At 43.5% G+C, this 22,104-nt stretch overlaps 1 protein-coding gene across 2 annotated transcripts in view; it reads right to left on the bottom strand.

Moving 5' to 3' along the window:
* AGBL1 (AGBL carboxypeptidase 1) overlaps nucleotides 1-22,104 on the bottom strand; it is a 304,004-nt gene that overhangs the window by 267,071 nt on the left and 14,829 nt on the right. For both annotated transcript variants that reach the window (XM_075045069.1, XM_075045070.1), the window contains exons 2-5: nucleotides 16,531-16,594; nucleotides 15,079-15,225; nucleotides 12,411-12,542; nucleotides 9,896-9,989 (exon numbers count right to left, since the gene is read on the bottom strand). In XM_075045069.1, coding sequence (XP_074901170.1) covers nucleotides 9,896-9,989; nucleotides 12,411-12,542; nucleotides 15,079-15,225; nucleotides 16,531-16,594 — 437 coding nt within the window. The remainder of the gene's footprint in view (nucleotides 1-9,895; nucleotides 9,990-12,410; nucleotides 12,543-15,078; nucleotides 15,226-16,530; nucleotides 16,595-22,104) is intronic.

Genomic DNA, 22,104 nt, shown 5'->3' with positions numbered 1-22,104 from the left:
AGAGCCCTGCCAGCATTAGCAAGCCAGAGACCTGTGCTACATCTGTAGTACTGCTGTTACCAAACCTTCTTTCCCTAACAAAACTCATTTCACCTGCACTTGGTAAATATTCCAGTATTTACAATTTCTCTTTTATTCTCTATAATCAGCGTTCAATAACTACCTAAAAGAGCCTGAACGAGACTGCGAAGACATTGGAGCTCTCTCTCTCCTGCCCACTGGAAATGACTCAGTTGTGTTGCCTCTGTATTGCTAAAACCAGCTACCCTGCTGCTGCTACAGCTGGTGCGGCTCCAACAGTGCTATCAGGACAGGGAATCCTAGCGTAGAAAGGCTGTTGCTAAGGGCTTTGACACTGTGTTATAGAACTCTGCTCAGGGCAGGTCTAATCACTGTTGCGCTTTAAAAACCACTGATAGTTCTAGAGACTGGCTTACGCTCCACCTGCCAGCGTTGCCAGCACTGGTGGAGCTGGAAAAAAAGCCACAGCAAACCCAGAAAATTCTTAGGGCTGTTTTCCTTGTGGGGACAGCAGCACCTGCTCAGGGCCAGCATTGTGCAAAATTTGTGCTGTAGATGTTCTGCATTGAGGATTCCTTTCATTGTTGTTTCAATCAAATTTCCCCTGTCTACCTTTGGACTGGAAGCTTTTGTTGGGAGGATTTCACAGCTGCTCTCTACCCCCTTCATAAGGGTAGCAGGCTTCTGGGTGGGAGGAGAAATGGCAATAAATCAAGTGAAAGGCAAAGGGGATGAGATGCCAGGGCTCTCATATGTGCAAGTGAGTGCCCTCAGCTTTATCTACTCACTCTCTGGCCTCTATCAGAGATTCACATCATTACCCTACTCAATGATTTCTGAGGGGGAATTCTTTCTTTGTCACCTTGACACAGGAAAATGGATGCAGGAAAACAGGCAGGGTGGGCACCTGTTCATCACCTCTACAAGCAAATTCAGATAAGCTTTGCTTAGAAATCCCTTCCCTCCAGTTCCAGCCCCCCAGAGCTGTCTGGCTGATGCTTTCTGAAAGCTTTGGCACTTAACATCACCTCAAACATGCTTACAAGGTCACACAACCATGTTGCTCAACCCTCTCCTTGCTCTGCCAGCTTCACATCCACTCCACAGTCCACTTCAATAGCATCCTGGCTGAGCATAAGACTTTTCACAAATTCACTACTGCTCTTCTCTCCCCTTTCTCATTTCCCCCTTCTCCATCTCTGTCCTCACTGAATGCCCCAGATACAAATGACTGTACCCTCACTACCCTTAGGAAGGTATTAGAAAGGTACGGTTTTGAGTGTACACACTGAGCATGTGGAAAGTCTGATCTCAGGTGACTTGCCCACAGTAACACACCATGTGTCAGATTAGCACTTCAGACATGAGAGATCTTTCATCTTCTACTGTTAGACTTTTTGCTTTCTTTAATCTTATAGCCTACCACCACTGGTGAAAGCCTTCTCTCTGCACCTCCAGATCAGGAGCAGCTTGCCCACCCGTCTTCTCACAGATAACCCATCAACTTCCAGAAGTTATCCCAAACCCTTCATTTCTTCCTAGATTGCAAAATATTTTGTAATCCTTCGAGCTCTGCTCTCATTTTTTTTAATTTGGATTTATTCCACTCTGTTCCTTCTGTGCTACTTAGAAAACATTTAACATAACAGTACATACCAGTCTTGACCTATCCTTCTATAGGACTGTCATACTCGGCTACAAGGAATCATTGTTAACATTAACAATTCATTTAACTCTGGGAAACACTCAGATGCAACTAATGTATGAAATCAAGTCCTACGTCCCATTTGGATGGGAGGGATAGTGGTTTCCCCAGCTATGTGGGAGATACATCTCATAGAGTGCTTCTAAGAGGCAATGCAATTGCACTGCAGTGAGGCACCCAAGGGTTAGCTTTAGTCTAGTTAGCACAAAGACCAACAGTGAGACAGATACGGCATCATGAATAATACTCCCAGACTGGATAATATGTCTTCAGAAGCTTGGGTAGCCTACACTGGAGGCCCTGCTGCAAGCCTGAACAGTTGTTAGCAGAATGAGTTAAATGAAAGCTAGGGCGGAAAGAATCTCCCACCGAACGAGCACAGAGTTGCCTGCAGTATAGACATACCCAAAGCCATCATGTGAGGTCAGCCATGAATTGCATCTGCCATAGCCACTGGGCGTGAAAAGTCAAGAACTTGAGAACAGCAGTGACTTGCCCTCATACCATCTTTCCAAATATAACCCACTAGCTCACCAATGGGGAAGAAGTAACAGACAAGCAAAAAAAGGCCTTCACTTGAAAACATTGCTTCTTTTTTCAAACTGTTACCTCTACCTGAAATAGACATAAAACTTAAGCTAGACCTAAAAGAGAAAAAGCAAATATCTCTTTCAAAATAACAGTCACACTAAGTGGGCCCATTTATAAACCAGTTTCTCCCTTCTCATGACATATCAAGTTAAGCTCAGAAGTGGATTTCTCTTTATATAATGATCATTCACCAATTTTTTTATGCCACAGAGGTAGGTCTGTCTGTCCTTAATCTTGCCATACCAGAGGCTACCAAGAGATGGCACCAGGGTTTCTGTACGCAACATGTTTGTCCAGCCATCTGGAACAACCTTGGTATATGGTATTCCTCTCTGCCTCATCAATTCTTCATCTATTTTCAAATCTCATCTGAAAGCTTCTCTTTCTCCCTTGCCTCTACCTCTTAATTTTTCAATTTCTCTCATCTGCTGCTATTAACGCTACAATGCCACTAAAGTATAATTCTGCAATGCAACTCTATTTACTCTGCAAAGCAGCACTAAGATACCATCAGTCTGAAATGAGATTTTATAACTTATTGTTAATATTAGAACAGGTCATTCTTTCAGAGAAACCACACAGACTGTAAAAAGAACAGAGGAGAAGGAACTGCATAAAACTGGGATACCCTTGGCTCCAAGATCATTTCTTCAATTACAATGGCTCATTGCATTAAATTTGAACACTTTGGTTTATTTACGTATCTCAGTGATGTACCCATCTCTGCTCCATGTCATCTGAGATATTAGTCAAGTTGAAAAGACACTTGATGCGAACAAAGATTTTAAAGACAACCCTTTTTCCCTTGTTGCTGGCATCATCTCATTCAGAACAGTATTTACCAGTTTTATTTAGCAGGAATTCTAGGCTAAATCCCATGTAGATCAAGGCCAGATGGGAAGCATGTCATTTAGTTGCGACATGCTCAAAAGAAGTATTTCAACCCCTCCTGTGAATTTTTTACAGGGATCAAATGAACCAAATAACAATTTCAGAATAAGCAGACACTAAGCATTGATTAATTCTGACCACATTCCAATAGAATCATGTGTTACTCTCCAATTAAATATCCAAACTGCTCAATGCAATTAATGGCAAGACACAGACTAGCAAGAGAAATTAAGGATGATTTGCTTTTGATCATCTATGAGGAACCATTGCCAAATAAACAAAGGCATAAAGCCATATGTGGAGCATTCCTCCAAAAGAGCCAATCACAACAGCTACCATATCAGGTTGCAAAGGAACTAATCACCATGTTGGTGTGTTGTGCTTCTTCTCATTCTCAAAATATTGGCTAGCCATGGTCATGCAACATGTTCTTCTGCTCAAGCAGAGAGCAGCTGAAAGTTTAGTACAATCCAGGAGATGGAATTGTAGCAAATGTAAATGGTGGTCTACCAGCAAGAAGTAATCCAGAATTAAGGTTGAGGAAACTAACTGCCTGCACTGGGTCTAGGATGCATTTGCAATTGGATCTCTTCCATGTGTTGTCCATCATTCTTAAGAGAAGAGATAATTCTAGTATTCAGGTCATGCCTGCTTCACGTCTCCTCTCTTTTGTCTAAAGCACACATAGCCCACTGCCATTCTGATTTTTTTCTGTGCTGTTAAGGTCACAGAAGATCACTTGTACAAGCATTTGTTGATGTGGCAGCTTGGTCACTTTTCAACACTATGGGCTCAACACTTACATTTTATCTTGCATCAAAAGCACCAGTTCCAAGATGACAAAACAGAATCTCAGTTGTGTACAAATAGAACAAGTTTTATAGAAAAACAGAGCAATATGTACATATTCATATATCCAAAGCCTGTTTTGAAGCTATATGCAGCCTCTTAACTTATATCTTCAACATTTCCAGGGCCTTCATATTCTCATTGGTCAATCTGACACAATGTCTGTTTAAATATGGACCTGTCAGATTTGGGCTTTTAGCTTTAGATGTGCTCTCCTGATCACCTTGACATTCCTCTCTTCACTTGCATGAGCTCTGCTTTCAGTACTCCAGTAAAAACTTCCTCTCAGCTCACATTGTGACAGAACTATGTGGTATAGGAATTGCTCCCTGACCATAGCAACAGTATCATCATTATTCTTGCATGTTTCAGAATCATGAGTCACTCCCCACTTCAAATCACCCCTGAGCACACATCATCAAAGAGACACATGGTGTTCTCATTTCCTCCTGGGTTTTGAGCCCTGACAGTAGCTGGAGAGGACTGCATTTTCCAAACCTCTCTCAGCAACCATCTACCTGACCCAACCTTATATGCCCATCACACTACTGCCAAGTTGCCCACTCCAGACTAATTTTCCACGCAGCAGAGAGAAATAAACACTTCCAAGCCACCTCAAGTTTCTAGAGGCAAACATTTGATACAGGTGAGGAGAATTTGCTTCTTTTTTCCTTTAGTATGTGGGGAGTCCAGATATCCACCTCAGATGGAATAGAGGTACATGAGAAGATTTCCTCCCTTCAATGGAAAGGGAGATTATCAGCAAGGGTTTGAGGAGCTGGGACCATCCAATAAACACCAAACATAAGAATTGTGATCAAATGTCAGAAGTGGGCAATGCCGGACATGAGCAAAGGCAGATAATTTCTGCATGTCACATTTTCTAGTGAATTAATTTGGCACCATTCCCAGACCTATTTTATTCACTTTCCACTTTTAATTAAGTAGTCAAACCTTACTGGAACAGCCCAGTGCAGAAAGCCAAGTTTTGTGAATATCCACATGAAGCGAGTTTTTAATTCTAACGAATACTCATTCTTGTTGCAATCTCTCATATGAGGTTTATGTGAACACTTACCATTAGCCAGCTCTACTCAGTGTGGTAAACAGTTGTACTCGCAAAAAGCTTTGAGAAACAAAGACATTTTAAAAGACTCTCCAAATTGCTTTTAATAAAACTGCAGAAATAAGACTGCCCGCCAACCTTTTAACAACAGAAAAAGATAACGTAATGGAAGAAATGACTCAGACACGAGTCACACCATCATTAGCCATTTTCTAGAACACAGGTCTTCCTCATATGAAAAAGAGTCGTAAGTGCTGGGGTTTTATTTTCACTCACTTTGATAATCTACCTTCAGCTCGAGGAGTCCTAGAATAGCCCTGTACAACACACATCCACAGACAACACACAGCCTCCAAAGCCATTGGCCTGATGTACCAGCAGCCTGGGGAGCATATCTGATGCTTGGCCACCTGGAGACAGTCACGCAGAAGAGACCTAGCTCCTCGTTGGCCAGAGAGCAAACATCTGCCACTGTCACATTCCACATCCAGCTGCCCACAACACATCCAAATATCCCTCAGAACAAGTAAGTTGGGGAAAATGAGTAAGGGCATTGAAAGGGACACTGGAAAGCAGGAGAAGGGTAGAAGATATGGAACATACGAGGAATAAGTAAGGTGGAAGGTGAAAGGAGCAGGCACCCTTGCATTGTGTGGGGAATCAGGGATGTTTCATTAGAGAAAATGTTGATGGAGTGAAGATTCAAGCATCACACACACACAATTGTATCAGATGTCCCAGCTATTGACATAAACAGAACTGAGAAAAACAGCATCACCTGGCTTTATTTTAAATTGCCCCTATGAAAGGTATCAGAAAGCTTTCTCTGCAGCACAGCATCAGGGGAGATGAGTAAGACATTCTAGAGTCCCCATCTTACTTGGATTTCACAGCATTTAACTTAAGAGCTCTCTAAACCTCGGCAAGTTTCATATTTTTTCGCGTGGCTTTTGCTTCAGATATGGGTAACCCTGGAGAGATCCACACAGTTATGGCACCAGCAACCTGAAGACCTCAAATGCCTAACTAAGGCCAATAAAGTCCATGAGTCACAGTCTCAGGGGAATCAGAGCTACTTGGCATGAAGCCAGAGAAGGTCAATCAGAGCATGGGAGACTATTTCTAAATAACCCAGAGCTTTGCCACTGGGAAAAATAAATAGAACTATGTATCTTGTTTCCACATCTTAGCTGGCTAAATAAATAGCTCTCATAGTGCACTCTCCAGGGCAGATTCTTAAAGTGACCTTGGTCCTGCTGCTGCCCAGGACAGGAGAATGCGGGTGTATCCACAAGAGAAGTGGTGCATTTTCAATGCTGCATTCCTGGCAGCTGATCAAAGAACAAGGGTAATCTCAGCCCCCGCAGTTGCCGGCTGTTCCTTCCCAGCAGGAAGGCAAATCATGGCAGCACGTAGTTATGAAGCAGAGAGAAGGTATCAAGAGCAAATACAAAGGGAGGATCAGAGGCTTGCTAGGAGGACATCAGAGTTTTCCTCCATAGGCAGGTTACAGGCTACTGTTCTCCTTAAGTTCCATACCAATAGCCAAAAAGAAGTAGATGTTTTTGTGACCAGCTAACTACACCAAAATAGCCGGCTCCAGATTTCAGCATAGCCACAGCAACTTTAGGAACAGCTACACCAGTGTCAGATGACCAGGAGCACATGCTGAACTAGACAAAGCACATGACCCTTTTTTATTCTTTCTCCCCATCTCAGAAAACCCATCCAAAAGCTTCCTCTCCCAATCACACTACAAATTTTTAACTAGAGGAGCTCAAAAAATAGAAGGATGTTTTCACATGTACCCACCTCCATTTTCTGAGGAACTGTAAAGATGCCTGGGACTTTCAGACCATAGCTATCCCAGGCATTCACTAATGCTGGGAAAGAAGACCTGTAACCCACCCTACAGTCTGGACTTCTCATCTCAGGACCTAAATTCTTGTCAACAACATCTCTTGAAGATGCTTTTCCTCAGTGAGACCTATGTTTCCAAATAGACTGCAAGCAAGCACAACCCCTACCAATTAATAAGAAACTAGTGCCTTTAAATAGGTTGCAAGCATTTTTTTTTTTAAAACAAAACAGGTTTGTGTGTTTCTTCTGATGTAAACCAGACTGTCTTCACTGAGCCATTGACCTTCTCAGCTGCTCCTAGTAATTAATGAAAAAGGCAGCTTTGAGCCCTAGGCAGGCCAACTGAGTGGCTACCAGGCTTCAGCTGATTTATGGTTCTTGTTTGTTTAATGAAGTGTAGGTGGGAGTCAAATCACCTTTTTCTGTGAGCTAGGTCCCAGGAAGGATTTTATCCTCCATTTGCATGTTCATATAAATGTTTGAAGAAGGGCACAAATATTTTAAGAAAAAAAGGAAATGAGGAAACTGAACTAGCAATAAGGAAGCTCACGTAGACAACAATTAATGTGTAAGATACCTTTTTTTCAAAGGGAAAGTAAATCCAAGCTTTTTGGTAATAAATAAAATGGCCTACTAGCAATGAAACTGGAGTTTTATTGAGGGAAATTCTGAGTTTGCATTTTCTCGTGTGTGTGTTCCAAACGGAAAAAAAGGTCCACAGAAGAGTTCAAAATAATTATTGTACATCAGATAAAAGGAAGAAAAACCCAAATACTGCACATTGACAATCTGGAATCATTGGAATCAAAAGCAGTGTGTTTCTCTGAAGGCTATTTCTTTCCCTTTCTGCTTAGATGTGAGTATTCTAGACCACTTTACAGCCTACATTACAACAACCCTCAGCAGCACTAGCTGCATCTCTAAATGAATCTCAGCAAAAAGCCAGGCTAGAAATGTGTGACAGATACCAAGTTTTCCACTTCCCTCAGAGGAAACAGTGAATGGAAAAAGCAGCTTTGCACAAAATTCATTTAGAAAGCCTTTATGCAGCCAGTCCCATTGCTTAACAGAGAACTGATACAGGCCCAAGTCCCATTACACACAGATCCTGACCTATGAGGCTATCACAGAGGTAGAACTAACACTAGTCTAATCACAGTCAACACTTCCATAGGAAGGAAACCAGGGAACTGAGTGGAATTTACTTACTTAGTTAAACACAGGCATGGACCCATCAATCACTTTTGATTGCCTCAGAAGTCAAGACCAGCTCTGGGTCTAATTCATCCTGGGCACCCCTGTCATACTGAAAGCAGTTCTCCAGGCTCCCTGAATCTTAAAGTTATAACATGAGGCCTGAGGGGAATCTTGGAGGGTGCTCAGATATCCTAGGAATAATATGCTAGCGATAATATTCTTTGAGATGGGCAGTATCCAAACCTCTGTGTAGGAAACATCCTGATATCATACTTTTGGACAGACCACGCAGAGGAATCACAGGTACTCTAGCTAAGAGACAGCTGAAGCTGTGAAGCAGTTCCAGGTACTTGGCACTATACTAGAAAGCCAAAAATGCAAGCAAAAGTGAGTTGGCTTCCATTAGCAAGGCAGCTGCAGGAAGTTGTGCGTCTGCTGGGCCCACTCAGTATCTTATTTAGCAAAGCAAACTGTTCAAATTCTTATATAGCCCCAGACATGTAGGCAGAAGAACTGAAAGAATGCTGCATTTAGCAAACAACAGTACCATGTGTTGACGTGCAAGTTCATCACTTGTGGCTAGTGGAAATCAATTCAAATTCCTTCTCATGCAATGTATTGAGTAACTGGCGATATTGGCAGAACTGGTATCAGTCTTTGATGGTAACAGCAGGATGGGCATTATTTACTGTTGCCCTCATCCAGACCGACTGGCCCCCACTTCAACCACAGCTAAGCAAGTAGTGGTCAAACTGTTGTGCCATGTCTGTCCATCCACTTCTCACCTACGTGCAAAGCTCAGCCTAAAGCTACTCCCTCAGTAACCACCAGCCATGAACAGCACTCGTTTCAGGTCCAGGCAGAAGCCAAAACTGACTGAATGTTGCCATGTCCTTGCTGAGATGTACATGAACAAGTAGGACTTATGTGCTCCACAAGGCACTGCATGTCTAAGAAGGAGAACTGGCAGGTTCTGCATTGCTTAAGCAAATGCAATTGTGTGGGCAGAGCTCATAGCAGTAAAGTCTTCTTCCTGTTTGTAATGAGCAAGCCACAGAAATGTGTTATGTCCTCCTGTGGATGTTTTTCCACATTACAAAGTTTGCCTTGAAAGGCATCGGAGGAAGTGGTCCGAACGGACAACCTGGGGACTAATGTTCAGCATTAAGATGGAGACATAAAATGGACTTGCTGTCTTCAGAAAAAAACTATTTGAAATATTTGGAATGGGCTTAAAAACAGACCTAGATTAATACTAGTAAAAACTGTCATACTTCAGAAATATCATGATGTCCTGGTGACAACTGTCTGCAAAAGGAGGATGAGGCAGCACCGTCACGATTTCACTGTACCTGCCCCCAGGTTGGTGGCAGGAGGTTCTTGCTAAGGGGTAGGCAGGAGCAGTTTGTCTGCTGCCAGTACCTGCTTCTCAAAATCCAATCCGGACTGGGAAATGAAGTACGATACCTTGCAATCAAACTGCCATCATTGTATAGGGTACACTACAAATAAATGGCCACCAGCATGAATCATATGATGAATCATGGCATTAATGTGTCCTTCAGGGAACTATTTCTGCCTCTTAAAAAACCCTGCAGATTTAAAGTGAGTGGAAATTGTGCATCCATTTCTGATTTCTTTGCCTCTTCAAGTGGAACCAAAATTTTATTTCTTGCTGTCCTGGAAAGATGAGTTCCCTTGGGGCTACTGCCTACCTGACTGTCCTGACGTTTCTCTTGCTGTAGGGGGTGATGACTTTGAAAAGCAGCTCCATGGCTCCATTGATGCCAAGTGTAGTTCCTGTGGTAACTAAGCCAATAAAAGAGAAAAGCAATCAGATCTGAAGCAGGCGGTCTGCAACATTACGTTTAGAGGTGATGAGGGGAAGGGAGTAGCTGCCCCTGGGGCTGTGAGCAGATTTCTCTGGGCTCCCAACTGGACTTCACAGGTTGTTTAACAAACACAGAAACTGAAGCACAAAGCTGTCTGTGGACACAATCTGAGCCAAGATCAGATGCAAAAATAGCCCTGCAGTTCTTCCCCGAGTTCCCTAAAGCCCCTTTTCCTATAAATATTGTACTCTCCAGAGAACAAATCATGTTAAATAGGGTCATCTCCCAGCAAAATGACAGGGCTCAAATTCATTCCACATTTCCCACAGGCAGCTCCATGAGGACAGTTTATTTCATAAGAGCATGGAGGGCAGAGTTTTCTTTCTGGGCTATTATTCAGCAGTATGGAAGTGGGTTTTGGGGGGAGGCGTGCTTCTGAATGCAGCTTAATTTCAGCTAGGCCAATTTTTCCTTTAATCCTTCACTTGCTAACACACTAGGAACTTTTGTAGATAGATTTTGCAATCAATTCCAAAAATGCCTGATGCATAAACTGGGTGTTTAGCCAGACCTCCCCACTATGAGACAGGTTCTCTGTGTTAAGAAGGAACAAGTACAGCCCTGAAATATTAAATGCAAGTGAACAGGGTGGAAGGATCAGTAATCAACAGCAGCCAGAGGGAGACCTGGCTGCCTGCCCACTGCTGGGTTTTGGCTGTTTTGTAAATATCTCCCAGTGGTCATCAGAGAGCTGCCAGAGGGCCCATCATCTCCTGCAGTCCTACTGTGTCTCCGCCAAGTTGTCCTGTGATGGAAAGCTTTGCAAGGCTTGCCAGCTACTTTCACACTAGCTGGTAATTCATTAGAGACAGGGTGGTGGACAAGGCTGCTCGAACTCATCCTGCCCCCGAGTGGGACGTGGGCTGTCACACACAGCTGGTAGCAGAGATTGCGAAGGGAGCAAACCAGAGAAAAGAACTGGTGCATGAGATTGTGACAAGGACTCATCTTTTCTGCTTTCATACCTAAGCACTCTCAGAGTCTTATATGCTTCTGGATTCTCTTAGTTCCACTCCATAAGAATAATTTTTAAGGTTAGGAGCATGTAGTCTCCTAGTTTGGTACCACATCCACACAGACCTTCACTTAACCTCCCCTGCATCTTCCCAGCTGGGCCACAGAGCCCACAAAGTCAGAGTTACTCATGGAAGGGGGAAATACCTGGAGAGTGCTGGAGATACCTGAAGAGTAACAGATGCTCCAGCAAAGGAGCAGAGGTGGGTTTCTGGGGTCTGACATTAACAGAAAGGAGGCCAGGCTGCAGTGTGCATCCTAAAACCTCTGCAAAAACTGCAGCTGAATTGGGATGCAGGTGCACTGAAGCAGGGAGCAGGGAAGTGTGTAGATAATCATTTTGGGTGGGAGGCAGCACAGGGTCACTACACAGCTGTGAAACCCAAATAAAGGCACGTTTCAGCTTCTGGCCTTGGCTGCATTTTCAGTCACACTCAGCCTTTCAAATACTGCTTATCACAGGGAGAGGGGTTGAATGTTGAGGCTTGGCTGCTTGCCTGAGAAAGCCCATTGCATGAAGCTAGCTCCTGTACAGAAAGAAGGGACCTGCAGGGCTGGGCGCCAGGAGTGCTAAATCTTAAGATGCATATAGCAGACTGCAGACGGGATAGCCGTCAAGAATTATCTGCTGGGTGAGGGATGTGGGGAAGGAGAGGAAAGGGTTAGAAAGCGAAATTTGTGCTGACAAACTCAGTGCTCTGTAGCCGGGAAAGCCTGTATGAATCTGTAATGATCCTGGGAAAGAATACTGGAAATCCCATTGCTTGGATCATTTAATATGAGGGCATTGCCAAGCAAGGAAAGCTGGGAGAATACATGGGGGAGGGGGATACTAGACAGACGACTGGGATCTAATATGTACTTCCTGAGGGACCTTGAATGAATAACTGATTTATCTCTCCCTCTGTTTCTCCACACATATTTTCCTTCCTTGTGGAGCTGCTCTGAAAATCAATACAATCAACAATAGCAAGACATTTGGCTGTTATGGTAATGGGAACTACACAGAGACTTAAGGTACCTAAGTCTCAGAGCAAAGGAGTTGACTGTCTGTATTCTAGAACAGGAGATCATTGCCATGAATATTTTTCACTACAGCACTTTTATTTTCATAGTCCACCAAAGATATACACTGTAAAGGCTGTATAGGCCCCTTGGGGAGCACCTCTTTCTATGGTCGTTCTGGCTTTTGTGCTTGATTCTGTATATTAACGGTGCATGCAGGCACCAACCTTAATCAGGAATGTTTCTTTGCACTGAAATGACCAAAAAAATATTCTGGGGGTTGTCACACAGAGGAAAAGAGGAAAATCCAGGCACTCACCATTAGAAGCACAAACCCGCAGCACCCAGAGGCAGTGGGTGAGGTGCAGGTGGTGGCCCAGGTTTCTTCTTGCTAAGCTCAGTATTATATCAGTTGCTTCTGCCTTCTGCACTTTCAGCCCAAACTTCCTATCTGTAAAAAGCATAATAAGAATCAAAGTATTACAAAGATCAGGTCTCTGCAGCAGTGCTGATAAACATATTCACACCAGAACTTATAACTCAAGAGCTCATGACAAAGGCATTCAAATGTATCAATGATCAACATTATTCTCACTGAAAACAGGAAAACATGGGATTTTCCTAGAGTCACCATATACAAATCGTAGAACCATAGACTGGTTTGGGTTGGAAGGGACCTTTAAAGGTCATCTAGTCCAACCCCCCCTGCAACGTGCAGGGATGTCTTTCACTAGATCAGGTTGCTCAGAGCCCCGTCCAACTTGACCTTGAATGTTTCCAGGGATGGGGCATCTACTACCTCTCTGGACAACCTGTTCAGTGCCTCACCATCCTCATCGTAAAAATTTCTTCCTTATATCTAGTCTGAATCTACCCTCTTTTAGTTTAAAACCATTACTCCTTGTCCTATCACAAAAGGCTCTACTAAAAAGTCTGTCCCCATCTTTCTTATAAGCTCCCTGTAAGTACTTAAAGGCCACAATAAGGTCTCCCCAGAGCCTTCTCTTCTCCAGGCTAAACAACTTCAACTCTCTTAGCCTTTCCTCACAGGAGAGATGTTCCATCCCTCTGACCATTTTTGTGGCTAGCATCTGGACCTACTGCAACAGGTCCATATTTTTCCTGTACTGAGGATCCCGGAGCTGAACACAGTACTCCAGGTGAGGTCTCACCAGAGCAGAGTAGAGGGGCAGAATCACCTCCCTCAACATGCTAGCCACACTGCTTTTTATGCAGCCCAGGGTATGGTTGGCTTTGTGGGCTGCAAGCGCACATTGGCAGCTCATGTCCAGCTTTTCATCCACCAGCACCCCCAAGTCCTTCTCAGCAGGGCTGCTCTCAATCCTTTCATCCCCGAGACTGTATTGATACCAGGGGTTGTCCCAAGCCAGGTGCAGGACCTTGCACAACCTCATGAGATGCACATGGACCCACTTCTTGAGCTTGTTCAGGTCCCTCTGAATGGCATTCCATCCCTCAGGTGTGTCAACTGCGCCACTCAGCTTGGTGTCATCTGCAAATATGCTGAGGGTGCACTTGATCCTGCTGTCTATGACATTGATGAAGATAGTAAACAGTACTGGTCCCAATATGGACCCCTGAGGGACGCCACTCATCACTGATCTCCTTCCAGACATTGAGCCGTTGACTACTACTCTCTGGATGTGACCATCCAACCAATTCCTTATCTACTGAATAGTCCATCCATCAAATCCATATCTCTCCAAAGTAGAGAGAAGGATGTTGTCGGGGACCATGTCAAAAGCCTTACAGCAGTCCAGCTAGATGACATCCATAGCTCTTCCCTTGTCCACTGATCACAGAAGGCTACTAGGTTGGTCAGGCAAGGCTTGCCCTTGGTGAAGCCATGCTGGATGTCTCGAATCACCTCCCTGTCCTCCATGTGCCTTAATGTAGCTTCTAGGAAGATCTGTTCCATGATCGTCCCAGGCACAGAGGTGAGGCTGACAGGTCAGTAGTTCCCAGGGTCTTCCTTTCTATCGTTTTTAACAATGGGTGCAATGTTTTCCTTTTTCCAGTCACTGGGAACTTCACCTGACTGCCACGACTTTTCAAATATCATGGAGAGTGGCTTGGCAACTACATCAGCCAATTCCCTCAGGATTCTGGAATGCATCTCGTCAGGTCCCATAGGCTTATGTATGTTCAGGTTCCTCAGGTGGTCTTGAACCTCATCTTCTCTTACAGTGGGAAGGACTTTGCTCCCCCAGTCCCTGCCTTGAGGTCCATTCACTGGAGAGTTGTGGGAAGAGAGGCTGCCAGTGAAGACTGAGGCAAAAAAGTTGTTGAGTACCTCAGCTTTCTCCTCATCCATTGTTACCAGTTTGCCAGTTCACCAGGAGGGGTGCGCTTTCTTTGACATTCCTTTTCTGGCTGACATACTTAGAGAAGCCCATCCTATTATTTTTTGAGTCCCTTGCCAAGTTCAGCTCCAGCTACGCCTTGGCCTTCCTGACCGCATCCCCACACAACCAGGCAATGTCCCTATACTCTTCTCAGGATACCTGTCCTTGCTTCCACTGCCTGTACATATCCTTCTTGCTCTTTAGTTTGACCAGAAGGTCTTGACTCAGCCATGCCAGTCTCTTGCCTTTCTTTCCTGTTTTCTTACACACGGGGATCGAGAGCTCTTACGCTCTATGGAAAGAGTCCTTAAAGAACTGCCAGCTCTGTTCTGCAACCTTGACCCTGAGGGCACTTTCCCAGGGGTGCTATTGACTGACTCCTTGAGCAGTTGGAATTTTGCTTTCCTAAAATTCAGGGCCTTGACTTTTTCAGCTCTATGCGCGTGTACGCCCTCCCTGCCTTGTTGCAGCATTTGTACCCGGCCAAACCGCAGACAAGCAGCACACCCCAAAAACAAACTCACAGCTGTCTATCAGGCACATCCCAGTGCTGATTATTGCTGGGGCTGCCCATTAGTTCTGGGCCCCCCACCGAAGAAGTTCCCCACCGCTCAGCAGTACCTCGTTGGCCAACCCTGGCCAGGAGGCGAAGCAGGGGCAGGAGGGTGCTGTGGTCGGGCGGCTCGGTCCGGGCAGCGGCGGCGAAAGCCTGCAGCAGTGCCTCGCTGCCCCCCTTGCTGATCACGTAGTGAATTCTCCGGCCGGTCCCTGGGGAGAAAAGGAGAGACTCTGCTCAGAGCATCCCTTCCCTGAGCCACAGCTATCACAAACCCTCACCCCACGTGGAGCACACAAAGCTCCCACGGCCTTCCAACGGTGTTTTATTGCATTTGCACAACTGACCGTGGATCTCAGGTGCCCCTGGCCTGGAGGCATGGCTAATGGCTGCATGGTGAAACTATGCGCTCTGCTGCTTCTTGCTCCGGGCTGTCGTTATCTTTACAAACCCGTGTCCTGCAGAAGTTTTTCATTGTGCATTGAAATGCAGCAGAGAGGAATAAGCAGAGACACCGACAGGTTTCAAAGGAGCAGAAGGCTCAGTGATCTTTTCTTACATACTGGAAATTAAATAAGCAAAGGACTAAAGCAGCAATGGACTTCTGCCAAATGAAAAGGAATCCTAGGGAAGTTTTGGATACAGCTTTCAAACCAATCTAGGTCTCCAAAGAAACCACACGTTATCCTGTGAGCCCTACTGTGTCAACAAACGCTGATTAATGGGTGACTTCAGCAGCGACTTCAGGCTCCATGGTTGGAGGAAGCTGTATGTTCAGCTACTGGAGGAGAGACAGCACCTTCTATCCTCCACGTAGGCAATCCTTCCATCTAGCTGAGGAACAACACTGCAGGGCTTCAAAAGCGAGGCCCAGCTGGATGGGCAGTGTTTGCAGTGGGGCTCCAAGGAGTGGGGAACACAGGAGGCTCCAGCACTCACCGATGCAGCCCCTGCAGCCTAGCAGCTTGGGTGGGTTGAGAATTGCTTAGCAAACGACATTTTTGAGGTGGAGCAGGAGGGAAAAGAAACTTAATTATTTTTTCAGTTCTTTTGCCAATTCACTTACTTTTTCACATGGCGCTGGCATATGCAGCAACATGCCTTCCCTGTAACCTCGAGGTGGAGGTGCCTTTTGGGGAGATGCTGAACTCTCTCCATTCTCTCCCATGTGCTCTGGGAAGTCAGGCCCTGTCTCACGGCCCTCTCTCCAATGACACTGGTGAACATTTCCAGCAGTTGACTGCCAGGGATTATATACTTTGAAACTCACAGGCATCTTTTAAACAAAAAAAAAATTGAGACTTTCTCTGGGGCTTTTTTTTTTTCTTTAACTTACTGAAAAATCTCAGTTTTCCAAACACAGGAGTAAGGACTGCTGATCTAAAGACACAAATCATGTTTTGTTCACCTTGCAAACAGCTGGCAGAGTTTATGCAGGCATGGATTCCCTGACCTATTTGAGGACTCCCTTTCTGCCCGTAGCCCACAGGCATTGCCCCAGAGCTTTGCTTCCTTACCCAGAGAGAGCAAGTCAGTGAGGACACTGAGAATATGCAGGATGACATCTTTGTCACAGGAGGTCTGAAATGGAAACACAACAAACGTAGGGATCAGTTCAGAACAGTGAACTTCATGCTACATAGGGCTGCAGTGCATCAGGTGGTGTAGAGGCACTGAGAGCCTTGTTTGGATACTGAGTACTTTTTGTGCCATCTAGCCAGTGAATATGTGGAATCATATTGATAACATATTTTAAAAGCCTTTGACAGACATACTGATCATACTACACAATATTTAATATACAGTAGCGTTTCTGCAGAATTTATATCTAAATTCTAAATTACATCTCTCTTTTTGGTTTAGTCTGGCTACCTCAAAGTTAAGGAAATTCTGTATCACACAGAAATGTTAAATGTGGGGTGATTTTCCATGACAGCATCCCTTATTACTGGCAGTTGAGGAGGAATATCTTTAAATTATATCAATCTCATTTACAATAAAATTTCCCTGTCTTTGCAGCTTTGCAGCTGCAACCACATGGAAGCCAGGAATTTGGGGAGTAGAAAGATGCCCTAAACTTGTTTTTAATCAAGACTAAGTAAGCACCATACCTTGACATCACACATTCAGCTTCAGATTCACTTTAAATTTTGCACTAGAAGAAATAAGGTATACTGTACTTGAGGAGAAGGAAACACATGATATCTACCATCCATCTGTGCGATACACTAGACCCCTTCTTTAATCTCCCTCCAACCAGATTTCACTGCTGAGACTGAAGAATTAATGACCAGGCTGTATTGCTGTATGAGGGGTTTTGCTTAAGTTCTAGATCTTTTAATTTCTGTACAGATACAATACAACACAATACAGATTTCCACTATAACAGAAAACTTGCATTTGTGTAGCCTTGATCCTGAAGAACCTCAGGATCAAATAAACTATAATGGAATCACTTTATCTCCCATTGAATTATTGCAGTAGGATGATCTTACAAATATATGGCTCCTATGTTTCTGAATGTTGAAGTGCTTCAGAAACTTAACCTACTAGTATGTATTCTTGGATCATTTCACCAGCCAAACTGACTCAACCATTTTCTGACATATTTAACATTATGCAACTGAATATAAAGACAAGGAATTGAGAAGTAACACCTAGCAAAAATAAACTCTAGAAAGAATATTGGGGAAATCTAATTCAGATCTGTAATAATGACTATTAATGCAAATGGACTTTTTTTCCAATGGATCCCTGCTAAAGTCACAGCACAAGCTGACATGGTGCTGAGGATTGTGTAGTTAATTAGGGAACTGGGTATCGTACCTCCTCCTCCTTTGTTACAGTTGGGGAGGGTATGCATTGAGTGAGACATGGGAATGAAGGAGGAAAGCGGTCAGTCTTCAGAGTCACAGCAGGTAACTGTCAGCTGGGAGAATCAGGTTTCCACTTCTGTCACAGAACTCCCATAGGATGCTTGGCAGCTCCCTTCAACCAAACCTCCTGCTGTACTGGCAAATTATATGTGCCATCTCCTGCATGCAATATCTACATCAGTGCTGATGTTTCCTAACTTCTGTATCCTTAACATTATGTATTCTTAAATTTCTTTTTTTTATCATAATTATTAACAAAAACAAACTCCAAATCTCTGAAAACCAGAATTCCCATCATACTGGTTTTGGTCAATTACCAGTGCTACCAAACTTTAACTGCTCAATACACATTTCATGCTGGCGTAAGTGAGCAACAGGGACAAAAGTATCAGCAGAGGAGTGAGACAAAATGCGGTCAGGGAAGGGGCAGGAAGAAAGAGGACTTGGGTGAGGATTAGAGATTGGAGCAAACAGGCAGAGAATCACTTCTGAAACAAGGGAATCAGGGAAGGAGGGTCTGTGAGCACTGCTGCCTTTCTGAAGACTCACCTTACTTCTGTTGTTAGCTAAAATCCACAGGAAAAGTGCATGTCTCATGCCCATCTCAGAGCTGGCCCATGCCCAGAGCGAGAGCCTGCTGTTTCTATTCGTTACTACATTAACTCAACAAGCAGAGATCTCTGAACTGAACATAAAAGTTCAGCCCTTTAATGAGCCGTGTTGAAATCAAAAGGCTCAGTATGATAGGATTACTGCTTCTTTCAGAGCCAAGACAAAGAGAATACGTGGCTTTAATGAAATCCCATAACTCTTGGTTCACCAAGTATTGCCACCCTCACCTTAGAGAAGGGGTCCAAATTCGTGTTACTGGCTTAAGGGACCACACAGAGAGGAAAGTCTGCAGTAGGGTCAGAGCAGTTACTTCTAGGTAACAGGTAGAATTTTAGTCATATGTTAATATTGCTAATTCATGTCTTTGTTCATTAGTCCACAGTCCTGAGGTGTCTCAAGTCTCCCAGAGCAAACAAAGAGCAATCAGAGCTCTCTTCCCAAGAGTTTCTTGGCATTTTTTAGCATAGGGACTTAATAGTCAGGGGCAGGCTGTCAGGAGTGATGAGTGTCCCCCAAATTTACTGACTCCAGGAAGAGTTACTGTTCTCAGCACCTTTTTAAATATCAGGGTTGCCTAAATCAGACCGTCTTCTGATTTTGTCTTGCTGCCTCTCAGTATCCCTTTCCTCTGTAGGTGGATGGATTACACACTAAGGTTTCAGTAATGAAGTCTTCATTGATTTATGCTCCTATTACACTGGGTTGTTTATTTTAACTGATTGGATTGTGGGTTTCCTAAGCCATTAACACAAATAGTGATGACATAAGATATCCTCGGACTTTCCATGTGCTTTATTCAGGGACTCAGGCGAACAAAGAACTTGAAGGGACATGGATGACCAACCTTTAAAATGTGCAAATTAAAGCTGGGTGATATTGCCAAATATTTTACCTGAGTATTTACTCTTGATGTTTTAACACTAAAACTCTGACTGTGCCGGTGTCCCATTGTTCCCCTTCCTCCAGCACACTAGTGAGGGAATTGGATGACTTGTGTGTTTGCTGAAACAGTGGATAAAAACCTAGTACCATTACAAATTCTAATATATTTCCCACTAACTTTAGCGGCACCATTGAATAATACGGAATACTGCAGAAGAACCAAGGTCCAATTTATAATAGCAAGACAACAAATAGCAATAGAAAAAACAACCCTAAAGTTGCTGTTGTCTTGCAAGATGGCAACTTGCCTGTTGAAATAAACAGCTCAGATTTTGACTAGTTAGCTTGAGATTTTCAAAATCATCAAAGATATTTGGATATTGAAATCTATTAGAATCAATAGTTTAAATTAATACTCATACTAAACTGTTTGTGGATGAATTGCCAACAAATTCATTCACAAAAAATATTCAGTAAATCTTTTTGAACAGTAAGTACAAATGAGAAAATCACAACTTGTGCCTGATCTAAAAAAGATGAATAGAGTAATTTCTTTGATGCAAATTACTTACCCAGCTCTGGTTAAAATAAACACATTAGTTATTTTTATTGAAAGATATGTTTGATGGTTCAAGAACAAACCATAAGCAAAGAGAGAAGTAAAATTCCTCTTGCTAAATATTTTGCATTCCTGCCAGCACATACGAATGTTAGATACAACATCTATACACGCATAGACTAATGAAGATGCATTCATGGTGTATGGGTAGAATGAGAGCAGTGAAAAGTTCCTAGAGGCTCAAGTTAGATTACAAAATCAACAACCTCCTGCAGGATTTCACTAAAAGGATTTAAAGTTAGAGCCAAATTGTTACCTATTAACAACAGCCTGTAGCTGCCTTTCATGGCTTGCAGCTGGACAAAGGCTAAAGTAGCAAAAAACATCACTTAAAATGGTAAGCATGGCTGTACTTTTTGGCTGGAGCCCCCCATCTTAACCTCACTTCAGCAAAGCCTGCTGTCTTTCTCACCCAACCGGGAGTATCACAGGGCTGAGTTCAGATGCATTTAATCAGCTCCCGGCTGATAGTTCCTCTCTGAGCTCTTCCTGGGAATTAATCCCTGAAACACCGGGGCTTTGGTTAGCTTGGCTGAAGCTCCTCATAGATAAACAGCAGGAGGATGGAGAAAGCCAGGAATAAAAAAATACCCCAGCGCATAGTCATTGATACATTACAAGCAGCAAGTGATTAGTTAGTGACATTGGGTTTGGAGGACAGCAGCTTGATCCCAAGATCCGTTTGACAGGCAGGCAGCTCAGGTTATTTTGCTGACCCATGATTAAGCAAGGAAGGAGCTCCTGTCTCCTTGTCCTGCTCCTGGGAACATACCAAGACAAGCTGTTATTTACTCAGGACAAGATTATAAAATTGCAACTAAGCCACAGTAACAGGTAATCTCATTTCATCAGGGAAGTCTCCTGGGATGTTTTCCCCAAGATTTGAAGACCCAGCAGAAGTGGGATTTTTCCTGTCCCACCTGAAGGACAGCAGCTATCAGTCCAGTTCCCCTTGTAGCGCTGGCTTAAAACCAAGACTTCCCATAAACTCAGTCTTTCGTGTAGCTCTTGGGCTTTCATGTCTTTTGCCCAAAGGCAAGTATTTCTCCAAATGAGACATGCGGGCTACGGAGAGTCTTTGCTGTGAGTCTAAGCATTAACACTGAAAAAAGGAGTATGCCCAGAAAGAAATCAAACAGCATTAATTTGTGCAATGTGATATTTACTAATAAATATTGTATTTGGGGAAAGAAATACAAAGCCATTTTTCCACTCACAAAAATAATAAATGCAAAATTAAAGAAGTCACTCCTGCAAGACAATGCATAACATGATTTCTACCAATACTCCTATTAAATTAATAGTCTCACAAAGCTGTGTGACTGCTTAGGAAAAAAAAAAAAAAAAAAAATAGCCTGTTTTTAAAGAAAAGCTATTGCTGTATTGGCCTTACAAACTTCCAGATCTGTTTTTTTTAGAGAGATCAAGGAATAGGATGTCCAGTTCCAGGGTTGGTTGGCTGGTTGGCTTGTTTGTTTGTTTGTTTGTTTTTAAATAGCCTGTTTCTAAATAGGGAAGCAGGATTTGACGTGTTCAAAATACATCCTTCTTTCTTCTCTTACCCTTAATAAATTTGCTCTCACAAATAGCAGCAGTCAGAAGCCTAACTGTCTGTGTAATGAGACTTGCATCTGCAAGTAAGATTTCTCACTCTCTACGCTCGAAGCCTATTGAAGAGAAATCCTGGTGCAAAATTAATACCAGCTAAAATCAACACCAGGTAAAGGGCCAAGAAGCATTAGTCCTCACTCTCTCCTGAGACCTCTAGAAACTATAGGGCTGCTAATAACTGTATTAACACTTAAAACAGAGACTCCCTTCCCGACGTTCTGCCGTCAGCGAGGTAGAGGTGCGTACCAGACACAACTGCTGGGCACAGCCACTCACCACTGGCATTATGGATTTGCCAGCTGGATATCTTCTTCCCACAGCTGACTATCCAGCCTTACAATAACTGTGAAGCCAGGTTTGGTGCCTTACGTTCTGTGCCTTGTCAGAGTAAATTGCTTTTTCTAATTTAAGTGGAGCTAAAAACTCACATTTAAATAAGAGACCAAAATACCCTGGAGAGTTTCTTGTCTGTGTGCTCCCATCCTCAGCCT

Source organism: Buteo buteo, chromosome 13 (genome assembly GCF_964188355.1).
Source record: "Buteo buteo chromosome 13, bButBut1.hap1.1, whole genome shotgun sequence".
Lineage (NCBI taxonomy): Eukaryota > Metazoa > Chordata > Aves > Accipitriformes > Accipitridae > Buteo > Buteo buteo.
This window is presented reverse-complemented; position numbering and strand designations above follow the sequence as displayed.